A 26,971-nucleotide genomic window follows, 5' to 3' on the forward strand; every position below is an offset into this window, starting at 1 on the left:
AGAGACATTTGGAGCCCTGTTGGCTCAAAGGGTAGTGAAACAAACAAATCCTAGTAAATATAGCTAAATAATGGATGAATGGATATATTTTCTCTTTTTATGTTCAAATTTGTCTTTTGAAAAATACGCTATACTGACATAAAACTTTCTTCAATTATTCATGCAGCTGAATGGTGGATCCATTATGGCATGTGTGCTCCTGATTTCCAAAGAATAGCAATCAGAGTTCTTAGCCAAACCACATCAGCTTCGAACTGTGAGCATAATTGGAGCACCTTTAGCCTCATCCATACGAAAATAAGAAATAGATTAAACTACATGAGACTACAAAACCTTGTTTTCGTGCATTACAACATGAGGTTAAAGTTATGACATACAATGAGCCAACAGGAAATTAAAGATAGTTTCAATCCTATCCATTTAGACTATATTTTCGAAGAAGATGATCCTCAGAGTCCATGGTTAAAGGAGAGAGAGGCACCATTACTTGACGGTTAGGACAATTCAAATTGATTAGATGAAGAGGCTGGTGGTACTGTAGAAGGAGGTGATCAACCACCAATAAATGTGCATGATTTAAGTTCAAGCCCTGAACGTACACAAAGTGATGACAATCTTGGTTTGAGCCCACCAAGTGATGATGATGGTGGCAGTGGTACTGGAGGTAGGGTTGGGGGTGATGGTGGTGGCGGTGGCGGCGGTGTAGAATATGATTATGGGTATGACACAAAGGCATCATTTGTAAGGGATACATATCCTTCTAGTCGTTACGGACTACATGATATACCTAAAAATTATGACTTGGGTATTCCTCCAAGGTACCAATCTTCACAACCCAGGACAAAGAGTGCTACTAGTGGTGACCCTAGTGAGAGTCACAGTGCACAAACTAGAAGAAGTCACCAACACCGAGATTGTGATTCTGCTGAAGACTCATATGGTGTGGTTCGTAGTTTTGGCGACTTTGGTTTAGATGATTCATCATCACAATCATATGGATCTCATCCAGCATATCCACCATCTCAAGATTCTCAACACTATGATCCAAATTAAGCATCTCATTTTTATCCTAGTGGTTCAAGAACCTCAAGATCTAGAGAGTCTTCTTCTACGCACTACCTTGAGCCAGCCCCAGCCCTGACTTATAGATATTAATCAGGATATGGTCAAGGAGGAGAATATGCACCTTGTTAGGGGTTGACAGTGTGACCTCAATTAAATGGGGAGGAGAGATGTCTTCACTTGCCCTCGCCAGGGATTTTTATACTGGATGTCGAATCACTCGGATGTTGGCTTGTGTGGTTGTCTTGTTGATTGAATATAAAAACTTGTTCCATATGTCATTGAGTATGAAGGTCGCTTGTCTTCATGAATTCATTATTGTTGGAACTAATATTTCACCCCTATGATGGCTTTCGAAAATCCCTCGAGTGTTCATGACAGCTGGATTGAATGTACAGTTGTTCGCTGACTCGTCGAGGGAGAGCCTCGACGAGTGCCGCGCGACCCATTATTTGTGTTTAAATTGGCGGTTCGTGACGGTATCAGAGCACGGTGTGTGTGAGCCCGGTGGGCATGAACACTATGAGTTGTAAAATGAGAATTTATAAATTTTGTAAAAACTGAACAATGCGGAGGCATGTAAGGTAAGGGATGACTCAAGAGAAAGGCGTGTCAATAGAGTTTGAGGTCGCCAAAGAGAAAATTGATTTTTGAAAATTGAATTGTGCAACTTGAGTAAGTCACTCCATGCATAAGAATCCCTGGTAAGTAGTTGAAAGCCTTGAGAATAGGTTGAAATACATAAGGAGCATGATGCCATCTTCTATCTCATGAAGGAGAAAGACAAACAGGGCTTGTGGTATTCGAAGAAGGATTGGGCAATCGGAAACTCATCAAGGGTGCGATGACATACATAATCACAAGGAGTAGTGCCAATAGAGCATGAGGCCTCCCTACGGGAAGCAGACCAATAAAGCTTGAGATCTGCAAGAAAGTATTGAGTTGTCACTTTGAGTAGGCTAAAAACATATCGAGGGCGTGATGCCATCCATCATCCCAAGGGGTAGTGCCAATAGAGATTAAGGCCTCCCTACGGGAAGCAGACCAATAGAGCTTAAGGTCTACTAGAGAATATTGAGTTATTGGAAGCCTTGAGCAAGCTGAAACACATCGAGGGCACAATGCCAACTAGAATCCCAAAGGGTAGTGCCAATAGAGCTTGAGGCCTCCCTACGGGAAACAGACCAATAGAGCTTGAGGTATATCAGAGGGAATATTAAGTTGTTGGAAGCTTTGAATAGAATGAAAGACATCGATGTCAGATGCAATCCAGAATCCCACGGGGTTGTGCCAATAGAGCTTGAGGCCACCCTACGAGAGTTAATTGAGATCATTACTTATGTTGCGCGTATAGAGAATGGAAAAAGAATCCATGAAAATTTGATGGGTAAGTGAGCAGACGACTTCCAGTAGGACTACAGAGAGATGGTAATGGTTCCCGCCAAACACCCAGGAAAGTAGGCAAGGTGTCATGCCAAGGGCTAAAGGGGTTGGCTAGGTGAACGCTACACGCTCTGGTAAGTCAACTTGGCAAAGAAAGGGTAATGGTTCACGCCAAGCGCCCAGGAAAGTAGGTAGGGTGTCACACCATGCGCTAAAGGGTTGGCAAGGTGAACGATGCATGCTTTGGTTCGTATGGTGGGGAAGGATTATAGTTCACGCCAAGTACCTAGGAAATCAGGTAGGTTGACACACTGATGCACGATAAGGGTAGGCAGGGTGAACGCTGCACACTCTGACCAAGCTAATATAGAGACTTGGAAGCCTTTGATGACTTGAACAATGGTATGATGCGAGATTCGGTAGATTTCAAAACCCAAAAGACAACCAACTGGAATGAATGAGTCGTAGATCTTTTCGGTTCTTTACCTGTCAGTTGTCGTAGTTACCTCACATAGTTGATAAGTTGTATCCTCCACTGCTAGTTGTCATAGTTATCTCACACAATCAAAGATTCGTATCCTTTTTAGTCCTTTACCAGCCAGTTGTCGTAGTTACCTCGCAAAGTGGATAAGTCAGATACCTTTTTCAGTTCTTTACCAATCAGTTGTTGTAGTTATTTCGCACAATGGGTGAGTTGTATCCCTTTTCAATTATTTACAAGTCAGTGGTTGTATATTTCCTATACCATGGATGAGTAATATAGAGTAGGGATTAAATATGTAGAGTATTATCTAATAGACTTGTAGTCAATGACGAAGGTCATTAACAACAAGAGTGGAAAGTCTTCTTACAAATACATCGACGAGGTCGTCGATAAAGTGTGTGGGGGAGAATGTTAGGGGTTGACAGTATGACCTCAGTTAAATGGGGAGGAGAGATGTCTTCACTTGCCCTCGCCAAGAATTTTTATACTGGATGTCGAATCACTCGGATGTTGGCTTGTGTGGTTGTCTTGTTGATTGAATGTAACAACTAGTTCCACATGTCATTGAGTATGAAGGTCGCTTGTCTTCATGAATTCATTATTGTTGGAACTGATATTTCATGCCTATGATGGCTTTCAAATACCCCTCGAGTGTTCATGACAGCTGGATTGAATGTACAGTTGTTGGCTGACTCGTCGAGGGAGAGCCTCGACAAGTGCCGCGTGGCCTGTTAATTGAGTTTAAATTGGCGGTCCATGACACACCTCCTATATTAGTTGGATTTTCACCACCAGTAGATTTTCAGGAGCAACAAAGAAATAACAAAAACATAGGTTTATATAGCTATGTATTTCCACAAGGGTGGGGAGATAATTCCCAATCCCAATCTCAAGATAGAGATGCAGATTATGAAGACCATCCACATCATCTTTTTGGTGGTGACGTGTGCTATGTTATATATTTGTAAAATTGTATTCATGTGACGTGTATTCAACTATTGATATTTGATACCAATCATTTGATTCATTTTTCAAATTCATGTATGTGTATATTAATTATTGAGTATTAACTCATTTTTAGTAACTTTATGTCTTTAATTAATTGATTCTTCATTTTAATTACATTTCTACATTTTTTACCTATTAAAGTAACGCAAATTATAAAAAAATATGCCCTTTTTTTTGTGTAAACAGCGCACTAAAATTTATACAAAATCATATTGCCTATTTAAAAGTATTTGTAGGTTGAATAAAAGCCGTCAAAATTCATTAAAAATCATGTATTAATGGATTCCATGCTTATTTTTCAATTTTGGCATGGTTGTGCATGGGTGAAAAAAATTCACAACCATTACGCCCGCTTCCCGTTACGTAACACCTGCGTCTCCCTCATCCCGCAACACCTGCGACCGAGATTTTGAACCATGACCATAATGATGATATCATCAAAATAAACTACTAGGAGTACAAGCCCAGTCTCCTTTGGGGGAAAGAGATCGATAAAGCCAAACGTGGAGACCACCACACTAAATTTGTTCAAACCAAGCTCAAGGAGACTACTCAATACCATAAATGGCCTTATACCCAATATCCTCCCCTTGAGCAACATACCCAGGAGGTCTCCATACAAAAAAGACATTCTTCACATCTAACTCATGTAAGGGCCGGTCAATATTGCATGCCAACAAGATCAATGCATGAACATAGTTTAGTCGAGCAACAAGGAGAAAAGATCTCAAAAAAATCAATAACATATGTTTTGGTGTATCCCTTGGCAACCAATCAAATCTTAAGCCCTTCAACACAGTTGTGAGGAAGATATTTTATGTTGTAAACCCAACGTCTCCTGACCAACTCCTTACCACAAGGAAGATCAACCAAGTCTCGTGTCCATTGTATGCTTCCACCAGGATGAGCAAGTGCTTCAACATGTGAGAAAGGGATAGATAGCAAGGTAAAGGGATGGCATAGGACTAGGAAGATGAGAGCTGAAAGATATTGAGCAATAGGTTAAGAAAAAAAAGGACTACTCAACACATGTTCAAGTACATTTCCGGTAAGCAATGGGCAAACTCCAAGTCCCATTGGGATGGATCTCCAAAACCAAAAGCCAAAACAATGGTGGGCAAAAGAGGCGGTTGCATGATGATAGTGATATCTATGGTTGTTTTCCGTCATTCATAAACCCTCAGTTGTTTCTCTGGATCAGTAACTGCTGGATTTGAAAGAGTAGAACTTTTTAAGAGAGGGATAATTGTGGGAACGTACCAACACATAAGAGGATCAAAATCATTGATGGGCTCAAAATAGGTTCACGCAAGGAGAAGCATGCACTTGAGAGGTGTCCCCTCAAAGAAGATGACTTCCGCAATAACTTATTTCCTGCAAGTGTGGTGATCATAACACCAATAACCTTTATGAGTTTACATTACCCAATAGACGCATTTAACAGCACAAGGAGAGAACTCATCCTTACCAATATGTTGAACATGAACAACACGTGCACCAAAAGACAAGAGGCACACAAAGAACATGGATGTTCGCGGGTACACAATGGAGAAGGGAATTAGCCCACCTAGAACACCCACCCCATGTCAGAAAACAAGATGCAAGATCATCAGTCCAAAAGGTTTTGGGACATGCATATGAAGGAGAAGAGACTGTGGTATATCAAGTAAATGTCTATTCCTTCTTTCAACTACTACATTTTGTTGAGGGGTATGTAGGCATGATGTTTGATGAATAATCCCTTTCGATAAGCAAAAAGACTAAAGCTGATTTTGAACAAATTCAAGTGCATTATCATATTGAAAAATTTGGATACCAGTACCACATTGCGTTTTTATTTCCTAGCAGAATTGAGTTAATACTTTCAAAAATTCAAAAAGGGCAAATAGATCCAAGTCGTATATGAAAGTTCATCCCTAAAGGACACAAAATATTGATAACTAGTCAAATTCTCGACTCTACAAGGACCCCAAATATCTAAGTGAACAAGAGAAAATAGCGATTATTATGAGACTTCATTATAGATGCAAAAGCATGCTTCTATTCAACACGAGAAACAAACTTGAACATGGAAAAAGTTCTTGTAGTTTTTGAAGTGATGGATGACCCAAACAAGGGTGCCACTAATCAAAAGAAATGCCATGAATAAAAATGAGGAAGTAGTATGACAAGATCGAGACCTAATAACACCACCATCAAAATAGTGCAAGCCATAATAATGCAGTGAGAAGGAAAAGAAGATCATAAAATAGTTATGAGATATAGTAAATTAACTAATTGATAGCAGGTTCAAGGAAATTTTAAACACATATAACACAGAGGAAAGAGGCATAGAAGGAAACGAAGGAATATAGCCACAACCAGAAAACTAGTGTAACAAGAAAGAGTAACCTTAGAGCATGAAGTAGTGGTTTTCAAGAACTAAAATAAATTAGGACTACTTGTCACATGGAAGGAGACACTTGAATCAATAACCAAGGGTGAAGAGGATGAGGAGGCAAGAAGCTCGGCTGTACTAGAATGAGCCATAGTAGCATTAGATGTAGAAGACAGAGTTTGGATTTGAACCATGTGGAAAGATTGACAGTACTTGAAGTTTCAACCATGGAATCACCCTCTACAAGCGACTTATTGGCCCAAGTCGATGTCCCAAGAAGATCCCAACAACGACCAATAGTATGGTTAACCTTGCCACAATTTGTGCAAATGTGAGAATTGCCACAATGAACTCCTTGTCTTGATACACTACCTATGTTACAGCTGCTTTCAAAACCCTGTCCTTGTACTCAAACACTTCCTCTGCCACAATTGGAGGCAGTACTAGCCATGGTTGAGCTATCATTAGAGAAAATTGAGAAGAAGACTAAGCTCTGATAATCTGTTGGATTCTAGCATATGCTTCATTCATGGATTGGCTAAACCTCAGGACTCAACCCTAACCCCCCCCCAAAAAAAAAAAAAAAGCAGCCTTGGCAGCCAAAAATTCTGCCCTTTGCCTCCTAATCATATCCAATGTTTTAAAAAGCTCAAACGAGGCTCGCCTCAAGGCAAGACATGCCTAAAACACCTTGTGGCTCAATTTAAAATACCAAATCCCAAAAAGGTTGATGCACTACATGTGGAGGCTTGTGCATTTGTAAAAAATGCACGCCTTTTGCACCTTTTTAGCTGAGGCTTTAACCTTTAGGCGGTGCAATTCTCAAGTTAGATTTGGCTAGAAAATTTTACTCCATGTTTACATAAAAGGAATGTCATAACATGAGTTGATTTCTAAAACTTTTGAACATCAACCTTTCCAAAATAACTGAGATTTGTATATCTTCAAAATAAATTGATCTTTGTAATTTTATAGCTATCTCTTATCATGATTTATGTAACGCATTCAAGTTAGCAATTTTTGAATGGCTGACAAGTAGTTTGCAAATAATTTGATTTTTTTGTAGTACATTACATTTGTGATTTTCTTCTCTTTTATTTATTTATATATATATAAATTTTTTTCAAATTTTTATCTTAAAAAAAAAATCTCAAAAGGTTTACGTCCCAATGCCTTCAGGCTTATTTCTCACCTCTCAACGGTTGAAATGCCTTGCCTTACACCTTCACCTCCTAAAAATTGACCATCTCAATGTCAGAGTTAGTTGGTAGATGTTGAGTTCCTCCCACATACCATCCAATGTGCTCTAGTACTCACTAATGGACCTACCTTCTTGGTCATACTTGAAAAACTTCTCATATAGGTCAAAAACATTTGTTTGATTTTATCCTATGAGAAGCTTACAAGAAGATCATCCCACATGACCTTGGCTGTTCTATGAAACATCATGTTTGCAGCATTTCGTGGCTCCATGCTATTCCACAACCGCACAAGCAATACGTCATTCTCTTTCATCCAATCTTCATAATCCTTGGGAATCTAAAGACAGAGGAGAATGCAACAAATACATTCTTGGACTTCCCCTTCATGTTAACATACACACGTGATAGGTGGAGGATCCAACCATATGGCTGTGATATGTACGTTAATAGCATCAGATGAAGCTCTCTCTATAAGGGCCATCAAAACCACCCCTTACACACTACAATCAGCACACACTAGTAGCGGGAATGAAAAACACGACCATGCAAAATTAGGCAGCACACAAAGCCACAAAGTAGCACTTGAGAACTTCAAAGATCCAAAACTTCAAGAGGAAGCTCTAAGTTACAATCCTATGATGAATTACTTGGCTGCACAGAAGAATGCAGACCACAACAAGCACCACAGGCTAAACTACAGGGCAGCCCAGCAACTGCAGGCATTATTGCTCACAGCAACTAGAAGCAAGTGTAGGCAAGACCATGAAATATAGTTTTTGAACACCATCAAAACAAACAGATACAAGATTTCAAGAAAGCAAGCAATCACGAACACACAACATTAAAACAGCATCATAACGCCACAACCAGCCAGTGAACAGCAAAACAGCAACAGTAGTATACCCAAACACATCATAATTGCTTCACATCAGCAAATCATCAGAAACATACAAAGCATCCTATCAAGGATGTTGCACCACCAAACCAAGATGAGAGTGACTATGAAAGACTCTCAAACCAACCAGAAAAACATATTTGAGAACTAAGACAAGATAAGAGGGTAAAACAGCTCAGATAAATCAGATTTAGAGGAGATTACCATAGGTACCATATTGTAAATTTAGTGGACCAAAGAAGAAAAGAAAAAGAATGTGAGAGGAAAAAAAGAAAAGTGGTGGCAATTTCCTAGGAACCTTATGTATAGCTCTAGGTCTGGCCTCTTATATATTAAAAAAAAAAAAAATCCTTAGGACAAAATTAACCCCACCACTGTTCACTAAAATAACATATTTTCTCCTAACAATTGCTTTATTTTTTTCTTTTTTCTTCCTTTTTTGAGGAGGATTTTTCCTCATTCTCCACCCTGTATATTCTTCCTGCTATAATGAATTCATTTTCTTTTGCTATAAAAAAAATATTAATGAATTGTGTACTAACAATGTTGTTGTTGTTCTTTTTTAAGTCAAGAAAAAAAAAATGAAAAACGCAAGAAAAAAAATCAACAATGTTGAGTTGTATGCACTATGCAGTTAGGAAAATAACTGGTGTGAAGTTTTTAAAAAATGTATCGTCATATGGGCATGAAGACAGTTATATATAATTAGTCATATGGACCAGTAGCCATATATGACTAAAAACCAAACAAAACTCAAATAAACCAATCCCACTCAAAGTAAAATGGAACAAAAAAATCAACGTACCTCCGAGTGAGTTTCTGTATTTACATGTTTATCACAACGAACACCCCGAAAGAACAATTCTCCACCAGAAAATTCTTTACCCAAGCAAACATTCAAAGTGACTTCTGAATCATCCACATGAAAACCTGGAAATGAAAAGCCAATTGGATCTCCTAAAAGTTAATGAAGCAATGACATTCTCGTAAATAATATTTATCTGAAAAAAACAACCAAAATTAAATTAACATGTGATAAATAGTAAACAACTAAGAAAGGGAAAAATATGCACATGATAGGCAATTAGCAATTCCATGGCACCACAAAATCAAGAAAATGTACTGAAATAAAAAGATAGGAACCGAGAAGTTTGTAAGGATGCCCAGACCAGCACAATACACCAACATGAATACAGAAAGAAAGATGATAAGAGAAGGGAAAAGAATCAAGAAGTGTAACAACAAAGCCTCAACAGCAAATCTGAGGAACATTTTGAATTCTGAGCAAGAAAAATAGAAGAATGAAAATTTCTTCATTCACAAAATGCACTATGGACAAAATGATTTCAAAAGCTTGGCAGCCAAGAACTCTGCCCTTTGCTTCTTAATCATCTCAATGTTGGAATTAATCATTGATAGATGTTGAATTGCCACCACATATCCTTCAAAGGGCTATAATACTCATTAATGGACCTACCTTCTTTGTCATATTTGAAAAACTTTTGAGAAGCACAAGTTTGATTGTTGTCTTGTGAAAAACTTTCATCAAAGGTATGCTTATTGTAAGGGGGAGCATGAATGACTTGACACAAGCATAAGCTATAAAAATTTGAAATGAGAGCATGAATAACTTGACACAAGCATAAGCTATAAATATTTGAGATAATACTTTAAATAATGACTTGACACATGATCTTAATACTACGTATGCTGAAATGAGCTATAATACTATAATACTATAATACTTGATTATGATTTATTGAGCTTTGAACTTAAATTTGAATTCATCATTTTACATATTGTTATAAGGTATGCTTATTGTAAGGGGGAGCCTTATCAAGGTTCTCTCATCTTTGCTCCTTATTTGTCATCATCAAAAAGGGGGAGACTATCGACCTAACATGGCTTTCGAATCTTGTTTTGATGATAACAAATAAAGGTTAATTTAACAAGTTGTTGTTTAAGTGATGATGTTTCAAGAAACCTAGTATAACAAAGTTCAAAAGGTTCAAAGAAATGAAAGTTCAAGATCACAAGTACCATAAAGCTATACTTCATCAACAAGGTGATCAAAAGAAAAGCTCAAGAAGACCAAGATGTTCAAAACATGTGGAAGCTTAAAGAATACTCAAGCTCAAGGCAAATATGACTCAAAGCAAAGAAATACATGAAACTTCAAGATTCGAGAGTTTTTAAAGTCTTTAGGAAGTCTTATGTAAGTACTTCATTATAAATATCATTTTGAATGCTTTGAAGCTCATTAAGGGTTGATATGGACTTAGAGACCTTACTTTGAAAACCCCGGAAAATGTTTTTAAATGTATCAAAGCAAGATCGCTAAGGATTTTGGAAACAAACCTCAAAAACAGTTTTTATAACTGTTCATGCGACTGAGCTTTAGACCTCAGGCGACTGAAGATTTTCCTGAACTGATTTTGAACAGGCAGTATAGGTCCAGGCGACTGACCCCTGAATCCTTAGTCGCTTGACACTGTTTTAAACTAAAAATTTTGCAGTGTTCAGAAGGCTCAAGCGACTTACCCCTAAGGGCTCAAGCGACTTACCCTCGAATGGCTAGTTTTTAAACAGCTATTTAAAATTCAAATTCGAGATGCTTGTGCACCTAACTTTTCAGGGGGGGTGGACCATAGTAGAGATTGAAAACTTTTGCCCTCACGTGGCGCCTTTGGTGGTACACTCATCATGTGGGACTCTTAAAAAGTATCCAAAGTGGACAAACTGACAGTTTTTTTTCCCTTTCCGTGCTTTTTTAAGTGAGAGAGACGGCCAAAGGGGCAGTGGTGGGTTTCCTCAATATATAGACCCTTGTGAGCAACTATCAAAAGCTCCTTTTAAGAAGAATTGTATGCCATTTATGGTTCTGCTCCTAAGTGGATTGTTGGAGGCAATTTTAATGTAGTGATATTTCCTAAAGAGAAAAAAAAAGGGGGGGGGGGTGTTAGAGTGTCTGCTAGCATGCAGCACATTGATTCGTTGATTAGCGATAGTGGTTTGAGAGATATCCTCTTGGGGAATGCCTCTTTTACTTGGTACGTTAGGCCGACTAGAGTAGTGGCTAGTAGATTGGATAGGTTTTTATTTTGAAAGGAGTGGGAGGACAAGTTTTAGAACAGTTCCCATACTCTTCTTAGGATCACATCCGATTACTTTTCTATTCTTTTAGAATCCAATAAGGTGGCGTGGGGACCTGCTCCTTTTAGATTCGAAAATAGGTAGTTGAATTATGTGCCTTTCAAATCTCCGACCAGGGAGTTGTAGGGGTAGGAAATGGATTTTTTGGGGGGGGGGGGGGGGGAGGAGGTTTTAGATTCATGAAAACTGTAACTTTTGAAGGAAAAGCTGAAAGTGTGGAATAAAGAGTTTGGGGATGTTAGAATTAGAAAGTTGAGAATTATGGGTGAGCTGGAATCCATGGGTGGGAAGGAGGAGGAGGTTAGTCTTTTTTAGTTAGTGAGGAGAATAGGAGAGTTTCCTGGAAAGAATGAATTGGAAGAGATTATTTCCTAGGATTGAAGAGTTGGAGACAAAAGACCAAATTTAAACAGGCAAAATATGGTGATAGTAATTCCTCTTTTTGTCCACAGGCTAGCCAATGGACAGAGTAAGAATTTGACTAAGGAGTTAGAGATGGGGGATGGGAAAGTATCTAATAAGCATCATTAGATCACTTCCGTTATTACTAATTTCTTTTAGAATTTGTATTTAGAGGACGATAAGCGCAGACCAATGACAGAGAGGCTAGATTGGAACCCTATCATTGCCAACCAAAATAGTTGGTTAGAGAGAACATTTAAGGAGGGCGTGAGAGAAGTCGTTGTTGGGATGGAAAGGGACAAGGCCCTAGGTTCAAATGGCTTTGACATTACTTTTTTCCAAGATTGTTGGGAGGTTGTTAAGAGTGATTTATTGAAATTTTTTACTAAATTCTTTGATAATAGGAATTTGACCAAAACAATCAACTCCTCCTTTATGACCTTGCTGCCCAAAAAATCTAAGTCCATTAAGGATAAGGACTTTAGACGTATTTGTTGGAAATGTGGCTTATATTCTGAGTGGAACACATGCACCGGGGAAAGCACTGTGAAGGGAGGGACAAAGAGAGAGTTGCGGGATTGCAAGATTGAGAGCAAACCATTGACAGCTTGGGTGTAATCGTCGACAGTTTCAGGCAATGCTACAGAAGTGTTTTAGATTAACTAGAGGTCTTCTATACGCATTAGATTAGTATATAATCATTATTATGTAACACTAGTTTGATTAAGCTTCATGTAAGCTTCACAAGCTTGGTGTAAGCTTCATTGAGATAGTGAAAACAGCCGCTGCTCCCGTGGACGTAGGCAAATTTCCGAACCACGTAAATTCTTGTGTCTTTTGGTTATTGCTTTCATTGATTCTCATTGTTGAGTAGTTGCTTGTTTAGTATAGTTCATCATCGAGTGCTTTCTTGCTTGCTTGTTCCATTGATTGTTTCGTGAGAGTTCGTGTGAGGTCTTCAGCTGCACAGACTCAGCACCGACAATTGGTTTCTGAGTGCTGATTGTTTGGGAAGAACAATTGGCATCAGACTCGGGTGATTGTTGGTGTGAAGAACAACAATTCGTATAAGAGCTAGGTTGTTGTTTGCACAACAATTGGTATCAAAGCTATTAGTTCGCAATGGCTAGGATTTCTTCTGCAAGGTTCGAGGTTGGTAAGTTCAATTGAATGGGGAATTTCAGGCTTTGGCAAAGGAGGGTGAAGGACTTGCTGGTGCAGCAATGGATGGTGAAGGATCTATACGAAAAGAAGCTGAAAGGCATGGAAGACGCAAGTTGGAAGGAGCTGGAAGCAAAAGTTGTGTCCACTATCAGGTTATGTCTGACCAATTACATGTTTGTATCACGTCATGGATGAGGAATCGCCGGCAGTGGTTTGGCTGAAACAGGAGCGTCGATACATGTCCAAGTCATTGATGAACAAGTTGTATCTTAAGCAAAAATTATATTGGCTTAAGATGGCAGAGGGTTCGGACTTGACTCAGCACATCAACACATTTAATCAGATCATTAGTGATCTGGGGCGAGTTGATGTGAAGTTCGAGGAAGAGGACAAAGCGTTGATACTGCTGAATTCCCTACCTACATCGCCTAAGTACAAGAATCTCGTTACGACGCTGACTTGGGGGAAAGAAACCCTGGAGTTGGAGGACATCACGAGTGCATTGCTGAGATTCCATCAAAGGAAGAAGACCAGCAAAGAGGGTTCACATGGTGAAGGGCTCGTGGCGAAAGGTAATCAGGATCGTGGGAGAGGCAAGTCTTGGAGCGAATTGAGTGGTAATAAAACTCAATTGTAGTCCAGGAGAAGGAAGGACGTTCGTTGTTTTAGGTGCGGGATACTAGGACACATAAAACTGGAATGTCCAGAGTGGGAGAAGGGGAAAGGAAAAACTCAAGAGGGTTCGTCAAAATCCACGAATGTAGTGGAAGAAGGAGACTCGGGGAATAGTGATTTTGAGATGCATTATGTTTCATCGGGTTTAGAACACCTCACGGATTCTTGGATCCTAGACTCGGGATGTTCTTTTCACGTAACACCCAACAAAGCCTAGTTCACCTCTTATAGATTGGTGAGTTCTGATCCCATTCTAATGGGAAATGGTGCGGTCTGCAAAGTTTTCAGAATGGGGGGTATCAGGATCAAGATGTACGATGGTGTGGCAAGGGCGTTATGTGGGGTAAGGCACGTACCTGATCTACGGGAGAATGTGATATCATTGGGTATTTTGGATTGTAACGGGAATAGTTACAAGTCTAAAAGTGGGACGATGATGGTGTGTGATGGTGTTTTAATGGTAATAAGGGGACAAAGGATAGCAGGTAATATCTATACACTGCAGGGTAACACAGTTGTAGGTGGAACTGTAGTTAAGAGTTCTGAGTTAGAAAATACAGTTTTGTGTAATACAACCACACACAAAACGGAGAATATTCTTAACTGCATTGTTATGGATGTTTGGGGACTGGTGAGGGTAGCATCACGGGTTAGACATGGGTATTTCGTAAGGTTATCACAAAAGGTCTAGAGGTATCTCATGCGGCACAAGTTGGAGATGTTTGTCAGGTATAACTTGTGGCTGAGATAGAGTACCAAACAGAGAGAGAGTTCCTCAGGTCGGATATTGGTGCTGAGTACGCTGGTGTTCAAGGAGTTTTGTGAGCAGAGCATGGGGTATGCAGGTCTTGCAAGGAACTTATTGGTGAAGTCAACAAGTATGGCGAGTTTCTCGGTTAATCGATCACTAAAGGTATCACTACATGGGAGAGTTGGAGGAGAGGCTTTGACAGGTTATGCGGTATAATTCTCTGATTTGAGAGAGTTTGGAAGTCCAGCCATGCATGTTACTATTGAGGTGGGATCTAGGCTTGGGGTGATGTCCGTACAGTGCATCGTTTTGGTATATAAGAAATATAGGTTCAAGCTAGGTGATCCAATGGCAAATAGGATGGCAATTGGTGGAGACAAGGTTTTAGGTGTTTAAGTCATGAGACAACGTACTTAGGTAGATGAAGAGAAACGGGTGCCAGAAAGCTACAATAGCAGCAATAAGCATGTTGTGCAGATTGAGTTGCAGACTCAAGGCAGAAGTGCAGGGAGTTCTAACTTAGGAGGCTTGTACTATCATAGGACAAATTGGAGTGAAAAGGAGATTGTGATGCAGGTGGAGTTACAGACTCAAGGTAGAGATGACATTGGTCATAATGCAGGGAGTTCAAGCTCGGGAGACCAACAGGATCACAATGGGCTTAAAGGCATTATTAGGCCACCGCCCAAGTATGATCTGATGTCTTATGCATCCATTACTACCAAGAAAGATCCTACTACATTTCAAGAAGCAGTGCACGGCCAAGAGAATAGTAGGTGGACAGGTGTCATGGTGGACGAGATGGAGCTATTGTATAAGAATCAAACGTGAGGGTTGGTGGAGCTCCCATTGGGGGAGAGGATGCAAGTGGGCAATTATTCTATTGTTTTATGTGAGTGACATGTCGATTGCTAGGAAGGTTCCAATTGAGGTAAATCAGTTGACGACTTTGTCGAGAAAGGAAGTTGACATGAACATTTTGGGAGCTGGCAAGGGTATTCTTGCGTTGGAGATTCACAAGGATAAAGTTACAGGAAGATTGAGATTATCTTGGGGTGGTTTTGTGGATCAGGTGTTGGAGAGGTTTAGCATGGTTAATGTTAAACCAATCACCGATACACCATTAGTGAATCAAAGTAAACAGTCTACCGCTCAGTACTCGAGGACAGACGATGATGTTCAAGACGTTTCATAGGTTTCCTACCCTAGTGCAATGGGGTACTTCGGTGGGCAACAGAGTAATCTGTCAGTTGCGAGGTTCATGGATGGAGGCTACACAGGGGACTTGGATGATAGTAGGCTTACAATGGGGTACGTTATGGGAAGGCCTAATTGTTGGAAGTCTATGGTATAGTCTCAGGTCACACTGGTCGCAACTGGATCGGAGTTCTTGGCAGTGGCTAAGGCTGCCAAGGTAGCATTGTGATTTAGAGGATCGTTCAAGGAGCTAGGTGTTCAGCTAGGCGGAGTTCTCATTACCATGGTCAAATTCAAGCGTTGCTTGGACTTGGTTTACGTCTCCAGGTGTTAGACGGGAGGCGGGTCCCAATCGACTAGCCCAGGAGGAGCAACGGGGTTATGCTTTCAGATTTCTCCTAACTGGTGAATATTCACCAAAGTGAAGATTGTTGGGGATGTGGCTCATATTCTAAGTGGAACGCATGCACCATGGAAAGCACCGTAAAGCAAGGGGCAAAGAGAGAGTTGCAGGATTGTAGGATAGAGGGCAAACCGTCGACGGTTTTGGTGTAATCGTCGACGGTTTCAGGCAGTGCTGCAAAGGTATTATTCTCGGCTTCAAACCGTCAACGGTTTGGCCTAAACCGTCAACGGTTTCACTCACGGACGTCACGGAATTTTGAATCGGAGATCAGAAGATTGGGAGTTTTTGGAGGAATTTCCTCCGGGGGATTGTTATAGAAGTATTTTAGATTAACTAGAGGTCTTCTGTACGCATTAGATTAGTATATAATCATTATTATGTAACCCTAGTTTGATTAAGCTTCATGTAAGCTTCACAAGCTTGGTGTAAGCTTCATTGAGATAGTGAAAACAGCCGATGCTCTCGTGGATGTAGGCAAATTGTCGAACCACGTAAATTCTTGTGTCTTTTGGTTATTGCTTACATTGATTCTCATTGTTAAGGGGTTGCTTGTTTAGTATAAGTTCATCATCAAGTTTGCTTGCTTGTTCCATTGATTACTTCGTGAGAGTTCATGTGAGGTCTTCCGCTACGCACACTCGGCACCGACAATTGATTTCTAAGTGCTGATTGTTTGGGAAGAACAATTGGTATCACACCCGAGTGATTGTTGGTGTGGTGAACAACAGTATTAGTCTTGTTTCTAGTGAGTACAAAATTATTACTAAGATTTTAGCTAATAGGTCGAGTGCGGTGCTCGCTAACACTATATCTAGTGCCCAAAGTGTGTTTGTGGGGAGGCAAATAGTGGACGCCATTCTTGTGGCTAATGAGGTCGTAGAGGATTGTTGTAGGGATAAGAAGAGAGGGTTTGTTTTAAATTAGACTTTGAGAAAGCTATGTTGGAGTAAGTTGGAGCTTCTTGGATTAAGTCTTTATGAGGAAGGCTTTTAGTGAGCATTAGCGTCTTTGGATTAAGGGCTGTCTTTCGAATGTGTTTTTCTCGATGATTGTACATGGCAAACCCAATTCTTGGTTTAGCACTTCTAGGGGCATAAGACAAGGTGTTCCTTTATCCCCTTTTATATTTGTTCTTGTAGCAGATATGTTGACCATGATAGTGGATAGGGCTGTGGAGAGGGGGCTAGTTAAGGAGTAAAAGTTGGGGGAGATGATGTGGTGCTTTCCCATCTCCAGTTTGTTGATGATACCATGTTCTTTCTTGATCATAGTGCCTCTTTCAGAAGAATTTCTGGTATTCTCCAAATCTTCTAGAGGGTATCTAGTCTCAACATTAATATGGGGAAAAGTGGGTTAGCAGCTTTGAATGTACCCAATGAGTGAGTCAGGGAGAGGGCCATTGAAGTGGGGAGTCGCATTCTAGATTGCATGTAACAGACTAGGATTAATAGCAGCAGTATGTAGGGGCAAAGAGATCATCTTACACAGAAATGCAGCGGTGGAGGGCATGGAAGGTGCTGTTGGGTGAATCCTCAACCCACACCCACACTTCCAGATCTCAGGAAGTTCTGAACAAATAAGAATTGTTAAGCAAAATGGAAAGAAAAACTCTGTAATCCTTCAATATTTGGACTAGCATAAATAGAAGTGTAGAATTATTAGATATCTGTTAGCCTTTATTAGAGGCTAATCTTTAGGAGATTTACAGCTAACAAATCAGTTGATTTGTTAACAATTTTTGGTTCCACGATCCTAGGGGATTTGGGTAGCATGTTACCCGATTTTGTTGATAGTCTTTCCTATTTTACTGCTTTCCATTTTAAATAGGATATTCTATTTTCAGTAGGTTGTAAATATCCCTAGTAATTAGATAAGAATTATCATATATTTAAAGGGAATGTAATCTTTTTCATAAGTAAGTGAAATATTCAGTTTTCTTTTTCACATTTCAACTTGGTATCAGAGCATCCTCTAAACCCTAATCTTCTCATATGACCAAATACGGTATGGCCACTGGGAGACGCAACTCCACCTCTTCAGTCTCAAACATCACCACCATCAGGAAGCCATGGTCTCAGGCAACAGAAGCAGCTCAAAATTATTGCAGAAAATGTTCAGCCAATCTTCAGCAGCCCCTACTACTGTGGTTGGTACCAGTTCTTTGGCACACAAAGGTAATTTTTTAAGCGCTCTTAATGTTAAAAAGGAGAAGCTAGGTCCATGGATTATAGACTCTGGAGCATCGGACCATATGACCGGAGATAGAAATTTTTTTTTCTACTTATAGTCCCTTATATGAAAATTTAATAGTCAGGATAGCAGATGGTTTACTCTCAAAGGTGGCTGGTACAGGTTCTGTTAAAATTTCAGAGAACCTAACACAACTCAGTTCTATTAGTGCCAAATTTGGATTGCAATTTATTGTCTATTAGTAAACTCACTCAGGATCTCAATTGTGTTACTAAATTTTTCCCAAATATGTGTGAATTTCAAGTCTTGGACTTGCGGAAGACGATTGGCAGTGCTAAGATGTGTTCAGGGCTCTATCTTCTTGAGGTTAATGATCCTCCTCAAGGAACAACTCACAAATCCGATTGTTAAGTGTCTAGAAGTCAAAGTTATTTTTCTGTCATTCGTTCTAACAATGATGGTGCAATTATGTTGTGGCACTATAGGTTAGGACATCCAAATTTCTTGTATCTCAAGAAACTCTTTCCTTCATTATTCAATAATAAAAAAATCCAAATGATTTTCAGTGTGAGATGTGTCAATTTTCAAAACATGTTCGCAAATCTTATCCCAACCGACCCTACAAAACATCCCAATCCTTTTCAATGATTCATAGTGATGTGTGGGGACCATCTAGGATCAAGAATATTACTGGATCTCGCTGGTTTATTCCGTTATTACCTAAGCATTTCCAAACTACAATTAGGATGTTATCTAGTTCTATAGCTTTTCCATTTTTCATCTTTTCTACTGCAAACTAAACTTTGTTAACTCTGATCTTGGGAATAAATCTCATACTTTTAGTCTCACCTAGCAAGTACAAGGCATATAGCTGAAATATATTCAAGTAACACACAGCACCCAAGTCCTTGATTTGAAATTTAGCTTGACCCCACAGCTTAACATATGCAACTGCCCTTTGGTCACTACCAGTAGCATGGTTTTAAATAATGGCCATTATGTGGAAAATGAGGGGGTCAAAACGAACATGGACCGATATTGCGGGGAAGAAAAAATTCAAGACCGTAACAGTCCATAACGGACATTACGCAACGTTACACTTCATAACGGTTCGTTATGAACTGTTACACTAGCCGACAGTCTGACAATCCCATTCGGCCACTCTACTTGTCTCCTTCGAATCCACCCACGAATCCTTGCTTTCCCCCTCTCCCAACCACTCATCCTCGCAGATCTACCATTCAAAAGACTGAAATTTTAAAATCGTACCTTTGATTTGTTGTTGGAACTTGGAAGCTAAAGAATAAGAAGGACTATTCATTGTAGTCAGCCTTCACCTCCTCCATTTCTCCGATTTCGATCTTCGAAGCCTCATATCTACCCCCAACAAGCGGCCGCAGCCATGTAGTAGCTTCGCGAGTCGCCGATAGCCCTACATCAATGCCCTCCGCCAGTCGTCCCCAATTGCCAGACCCATCTCCGTCTATGAGACTCAAGAGTTGAGACTTGAGAGAGAGACTCGACTACTCGAGACTTAGGGGAATCTGGTCCAGTGCACGCACGAGAGCTAGATTGGAGATTTGGAGTCTAACGCGCTCAGTCACGGAGACTCATAGTCCTTCAATTTCGACTTTCGAGTCTTCGTCACTTCAAGACTCATCTAGGCTCAGCAGTCCAACACCCAACACACGCAGTAGTGCAATACCCAGCTTGGTCCCTTAGTGATCCTTCTTAATCCCTACTTTGTTGACTTTTTGAGTCCGATCCCTATTTTGATGCTGACAAAGCACTTGGATCTTATCTGTGCGTTGAGTGCTTAAACAGGTCTATAATTTAGCATGCACATGTGATAAAGGAAATGGAAGCCTGAAGGACCTAAAGACCACCACAGTCTGGCGTATTCCATAAAGACAAAGAAGAACAAAGGAAAAGAAGACATATTTTTAATTTGTAATGCACTTAGTCTATTTTGGTCTGTAATAATGCATGGCATGCATGATATGATTGCTAAGCTCTAGAATCTAGATCGACCATAAACTAACCTTTAGGGACCATAACTTTCACGAAAAACCCTTTTCATCAAAGACTAAAATCATATAAAGGTTCTATTATGTTTTTTGAAAATGTATAGAGTTAAAATCAGGGCAAAATCTCAATTTTTCAATAACCTCAGTCGACCGACCAATGCAAGTTTTAAATGCCCCAGTCGACTGACCTTGCACAAGTGGCCCGCTTAGTATAGCCTCGGCCGACCGACCTATTTCTCTTTTGAAATGGTCAGCCGACTAACCACTATTTCTTGACCTATCTAATTCCTCGGTTGACTGGCCCAAATGAACTAAGGAGTGCCCCGGCCAACCGAACCTACGTAGGGTTGGATTTCTCCTCTGGCTCAGCCGACCAAGCCCTTGCCCAGCCGATCAAGCCTCGCAAATTTTTTAAAAACACAAAGAGGCCAGCCAACCAGCAATTTGCCCAGCCGACCGACCTTCTTGGATTGACTTTGATTTTCACGTGGTCGGCCAACCGACACCTTCGTCAGTCGACCAACCCTCTCGGGTTGCTCGATATTTTGAGCACTAAACACGTTTATTTTCGTAATTAAACTATTCTGAAATTCCCTCCGTGTCCCTAAACGGTCAAAATTTTGAAAAATCTATATATACCCCATTCATAAGCTCAATTAGCAAGATGCTTAGATAGAAAATCCTCCCAAAATATTTTTGTGCTCTATTGATTTATACTCTCTTATACTTATTCCCTTCAAATCCTTTTTTAAGAGAGCATTCATACTTCATATCAAAAATCATCCTACTCTCTTCCCATATTCATTTGAAAAATTCTTTTTGAAAGAGAGCATTTACTTGAGGCATTTTATTTGCATCATCAAAGCATATACTCTCACTTATTCTTCACATTGAAAATCCTTTTTTGAGAGTAGCTTAAAGATTTTCCCATATATTTCTTGGGAAAAACCTTACTCTAGCCTTTGAATCTTTTGCACATCCATTGCAAGTTTCAAAAGCTCACATGTTCTCTATTACAAAAATCTTGTGAGCACAAGCTCTACTTTCCCTTGAAAATTATTTGAAAAATTATTGTTGAGAAAAATTCTCACAATATTGACAAGAGAACCTTGAGCATATTTTTAACTATTATATCTTTGTTTGAAAGGTCTCTTAATCTTGAGAAAATTATTCTTCATAATCTCACTTTTATTGGGAAAATCATTTAAGAGAAAAATATACATACTCACTTGAGCTTTATTTCATATCTATGTGAGTGCATTTTAGAGCTTCAAATTGTACATGTCTACTTTCTGAGAAGCAATTTATTTGTACAAAAAATTATTATCTATGTATTCCAGGCATGGTCTGAAGAGGGAGACTTCGCCCTGCAAGGAGTCCTGATTTGGCTTGAACCCGGTTAGGTTAGCTAGGAGATGCACCATCCTATAAAGGGTGTAAGGCTTGGTTCCGCCCGAAAAGTGAACCGAGGTGTCTCCACCTTGTAAGGAGAATTGGTTGAGCTGGGGAGACCCCGCCTCGTAAGGAGAGTGTAAGTGGCATCGCTCCGCCCAGTTAAGTGAGCAATTAGTGAAATCTTCTCGCTGGATAGCTTGAGGTGGGGGCATAGGCTAGTTTGGCCGAACCTCAATAACAATAACTGTGTTATTCTCTTCCCTACGCTCTTTATTTTCCGCACTTTAATTTTTGTACATGTATGTTTAATTTATTTAGTGTCTTGATCATTTTACATACATGCTTTGTATATCTGTGGAATTGGTAACTACTTAGAAAGACCCTAGGTTGCGAAATACTGTTTGTGATTTGAATTTAACCTAGGAAATTTAAAATTTCCAATTCACCCCCCCTCTTGGGAATACTCCATTCCTCACATACTTTAATTAATCCTTATCTGAGTTATTTACTTATCTCTCACTCTATCTCTTTAATCTTTACTTTTCCAGTTTCTTTTTTTTCCCCCTCTTATTTACTTAAACAGTTAAATCTTAAATTAGTATATAATTTTTATATTATATTATATTAATATATTATTTATTATATCAGTTTTAGATTTATTTATATATTATATTCTGCTTTAATTATTTATATATTATATGAGGTTTACCTAAAACCCTAAATTTCTAATTGCTAAGATTTGGGAAATAAATTCAATTATTTAAATATTTTAAATAAACATTACTTATTATTTTTAATCAAGTATTATATTTTATTTTTATGTAATAAATATTTAAAATTAGAAGGACTATTTAGTGCTTACTATTTAGCATTTACTAATTATATTATACCTTTCATTTTTTTTTATAAGGACTGTAACTTTGTATTTTCTATATGTTTTGTGTAGAGATCATCAAATCAAGTCTATCAAGATGCCACGTGAGAAAGGAAATGAGAACTTAGCTAGTGAGTACATTGGATGGCATTTTGGTACTCTAGTGGACAGTAACAGACATATTATTATGTGTAAATTGTGTGGGAAGATAATTAGAGGAGGCATTACACGCTTGAAACAATACTTGGCACGTAAAAAGGGTCAAGTGGCTGAATGCTCAAATGTGACCACACAAGTAAGAGAACAAATGATTAAACATCTACAACAGTATACTGAGAAGAAAAAAGACAAACAAAAAAGGCAAAAAGAAGCAGAAGCTCAAATTAGAGGAGATTTTGAAAATTTTAGCGATGAAGAAGACTCGGAAGAAGAAAGAATGAGATTTGCTCGACAAGAAAGTATATGATCACAGCAACAATGGGAAGAGAGACAAAGATTTCAAGCAAGAATAACTGGAGGGGGTAATATTTATGAAGAGGGAGGTGGCTCTGGCAATGGTGGTGCTAGTGGTTTCAATAGAACTTAATCTTATAGTGTTCAAGAAGCTGGAGGTAGTGAATAACAATGGATCAATCCCGATGCTCCTGAAGTTCGACTAAGGGCAATGGATCCTATTTAAGAAAGAAGCAAGAGTGCAAAACAACCAAAAATCAACACTAAGTTACTTAAAGGTTTAAAAAGTAAATCAGGAACAGCAGTTGGAAAATTCCTAATTTATAATCGAATTCCTGCAAATGTAGCTGACTCTCTATTTATGCAACCCATGCTTGATGTTACTGCAGAGGTTGGAAAGGGGGTGAAGGGTCCATCACCCTATGAGGTATCCGAAATTTATTTGGAGCAAGAGTATCGAGAAATGAAAGATTACATATCTTCTTTTGCTGGCATTTGGAAGTGTAACTATTATGTATGATGGTTGGTTAGGACCAACTAGAAAATACATAATAAACTTTTTAGTCTACTAAGGCACTGTGATTCATAAGTCAATTGATGTCTCTAATGTGCCAAGCCGAACAACTATATATTATTTCAGGTAATTTTCTAATTTGGATTGTATATGCAAATAGTATTATGGACTTTTCTGTTTTTAATTAAGTAGTAGTAACGATTAAATCTATAATTTCATTTCAAATTAATGGACGAAGTGGTTGAAGAAAATGGAGAGGAGAATGTTGTCTAAATAGTAACTGATAATGAAGCTGCAATGACAGCAAGAAGGAATTATTAATGCAGAAGAGGCTCAATCTGTTTCAGATAACATGTGCAGCTCATTGCATAGACCTTATTCTTAAAGACATTGGTAAGAAAAGTAACGTGAAGAAGGTCTTAGAAGATGCAAAAATAATAACCTCATTTATTTACAATCACACATGGACAGTGAATTTCATGAAGAAATTCACAAATAATTGAGTTACTTCGCCTTGTCATCACTCGATTTGCCACCAACTTTATTGCCTTAGAGACTATTGTTAGGCATAAACAAGCATTGAGGGAAACGTTCACATCTGATGCTTGGAAAAACTCAAGATTTGGGATGAAAAAATCAGGCCTAGCATATGATGTGAAGAAGATTATCTTAGGTAAAGAGTTTTGGCAAAAGTCCTCTGATATAATTAAAGTACACGAACCCTTAGTGAAAGTTCTTAAATTGGTTGATGGTGATGAAAAACCAACCATGGGTTTCATATATGAGGCAATTGATAGGGCGAAGTTGGCCATACAAAAAGATTGTTGATTCTACAAATACCATTGGAAAATTATTGACAACCGGAGGAGTTATAAATTGCACCAAGATTTGCACGTTGTTGGTAAGTGTAAATCAAATACAATGTATTATTATTTTAACTTTGAAATTATGCATAATTGCAATAAAAAACTATTATTGATTAATATGTTTGTAAATTTAATTTTAGGATATTTTTTGAACCCCCAATTTCTTTATGGTGCCCCGCCCTCTCTTGAAACTACTAGAAAAGTCATGGATGGGGTTAAAAAAGTGATAACCAAGTTGGTACCCGATATAGATACTCAAATTCAGGCCATTAATCAAGTAAGTATTAGTTCCATCAAATTGAATAATGAATTATTTTAGTATTTTGTAATACTTTTTCTAGAATAATTATTAGTATATGTAATTAATTAATTATATTTTACAATCATCCTATTTTAGTTGTTGCTATATCGAGATAGGAAGAAGACATTTGGAACCGCATTGGCTCAAAGGGCAGTGAAACAAACAAATCCTGGTAAACATAGCTAAATAATGGATGAATGGATCTATTTTCTCTCTTTTTCAAATTTTTCTTTTGAAAAATATGCTATACTGACATAATACTCTTTTTAATTATTCATGTAGCCGAATGGTGGATTTCATTACGGCATGTGTGCTCCTAAGCTCTAAAGAATAGCAATCAGAGTTCTTAGTCAGACCACATCAGCTTTGAACTGTGAGCGTAATTAGAGCACCTTTAGCCTCATCCATACGAAAATAAAAAATATATTAAAGTACATAAGACTACAAAAACTTATTTTCGTGCATTACAGCATGAGGTTAAAGTTAAGACATACAATGAGAAGAAGCCAACAGGAAATTGAAGATAGTTTCAATCCTATCCATTTGGACTATATTTTCGAAAAAGATGATCTTTTGAGTCCATGGTTAGAGGAGAAAGAGACACCATTACTCAACGGTCAAGACAATTCAAATTGGTTAGATGAAGAGATTGGTGGTACTACAGAAGGAGGTGATCAACTACCAATAAACGTGCATAATTTAAGTTCAAGCCCTGAACGTACACAAAGTGATGACAATCTTGGTTTGAGCCCACCAAGTGATGATGATGGTGGTAGTGGTACTAGAGCTAGGATTGGGGGTGATGGTGGTGGTTGTGGTGGCGGCAGTGTAGAATATGATTATAGGTATGACACAGGGTCATCATTTGTAAGGGATACATATCCTCATAATCGTTATGGGCTACATGATATACCCGAAAATTATGACTTGAGTATTCCTCCAAGGTACCAATCTTCACAACCCAGGAGAAGGAGTGCTACTATTGGTGACCTTAGTGAAAGTCATAGTGCACAAACTAGAAGAAGTCACCAACACTAAGATCGTGATTCTGCTGAAGATTCATATGGTGTGGTTCATAGTTTTGACGACTTCGGTTTAGATGATTCATCATCACAATCATATGGATCTCATCAAGCATATCCACCATCTCAAGATTCTTAATACTATGATCCAAATTATGTGTCTTATATTTATCCTAGTGGGTCAAGAATCTCAAGATCTAGTGAGTCTTCTTCTACACATTACCCAGAGCCAGCGTCAACCCCAACTTATGGATATTAATCAGTATATCGTCAAGGAGGGGATTATGCACCTCATATATCAGTTGGATTTTCACCACTAGTAGATTTTCAGGAGCAACAATAAAATAACGTAAACATGGGTTTATTCAACTACGTGTTTCCACAAGGGTGGGGAGATAATTCTCAATCTCAATCTCAATCTCAATATAGAGATGCAGATTATGAAGACCCTCCATGTCAATCTTTTTGGTGGTGACATGTGCTATGTTATATATTTGTAAAATTGTATTCATGTGACATGCATTCAACTACTGATATTTGATTCCAATCATTTGATTCATTTTTCAAATTCATGTATGTGTATATTGATTATTAACTCATTTTTAGTAACTTTATGTCTTTAATTAATTGATTCTTCATTTTAATTACATTTCTACATTTTTTACCCATTGAAGTAATGCAAACTATAAAAATATATGCCTTTTCTTTTGTAAACAGCACACTAAAATTAATTTAAAATCATATTGCCTATTCAAAAGCATTTTTAGGTCGAATAAAAGCTGTCAAAATTCATTAAAAATCATGTATTAATGGATTTCATGCTTATTTTTCAATTTTGGCATGGTTGTGCACGTGTGAAAAAATTCACGACCGTTACGCCCGCTTCCCATTACGTAACACCCATGTCTCCCGCACCCCACGACACCCGCAATCGTCACACGACGTTATCCGCAACCGCAACTTCTAACCATGCTCTTTCCCGTTCTTTTATATCTAATCTAGCATATAAATTATTAAATAATCTATGTTTAGCTTCACTAACAGCCTTTTGCATCTTTTCTCGTCTCTTTATATGTTTTAAAATTATCCATATTTCTATATTTTTGCCATGTTTTATGCCAAATGCTTTTTGTCTTTACGGATTTTTGAACATTTTGATCCCACCACTAC

The 26,971-nt window shown here is 38.6% G+C and overlaps 1 protein-coding gene across 2 annotated transcripts in view; it reads right to left on the reverse strand.

Moving 5' to 3' along the window:
- Positions 1-26,971, reverse strand: part of LOC131152711 (2-oxoglutarate and iron-dependent oxygenase domain-containing protein CP2-like) — a 72,671-nt gene that overhangs the window by 15,740 nt on the left and 29,960 nt on the right. For both annotated transcript variants that reach the window (XM_058104523.1, XM_058104524.1), the window contains one exon: positions 9,217-9,341. In XM_058104523.1, the coding sequence (XP_057960506.1) occupies positions 9,217-9,341 (125 nt within the window). The remainder of the gene's footprint in view (positions 1-9,216; positions 9,342-26,971) is intronic.

This window comes from Malania oleifera, chromosome 4 (genome assembly GCF_029873635.1).
Source record: "Malania oleifera isolate guangnan ecotype guangnan chromosome 4, ASM2987363v1, whole genome shotgun sequence".
Classification (NCBI taxonomy): Eukaryota; Viridiplantae; Streptophyta; class Magnoliopsida; order Santalales; family Ximeniaceae; genus Malania; species Malania oleifera.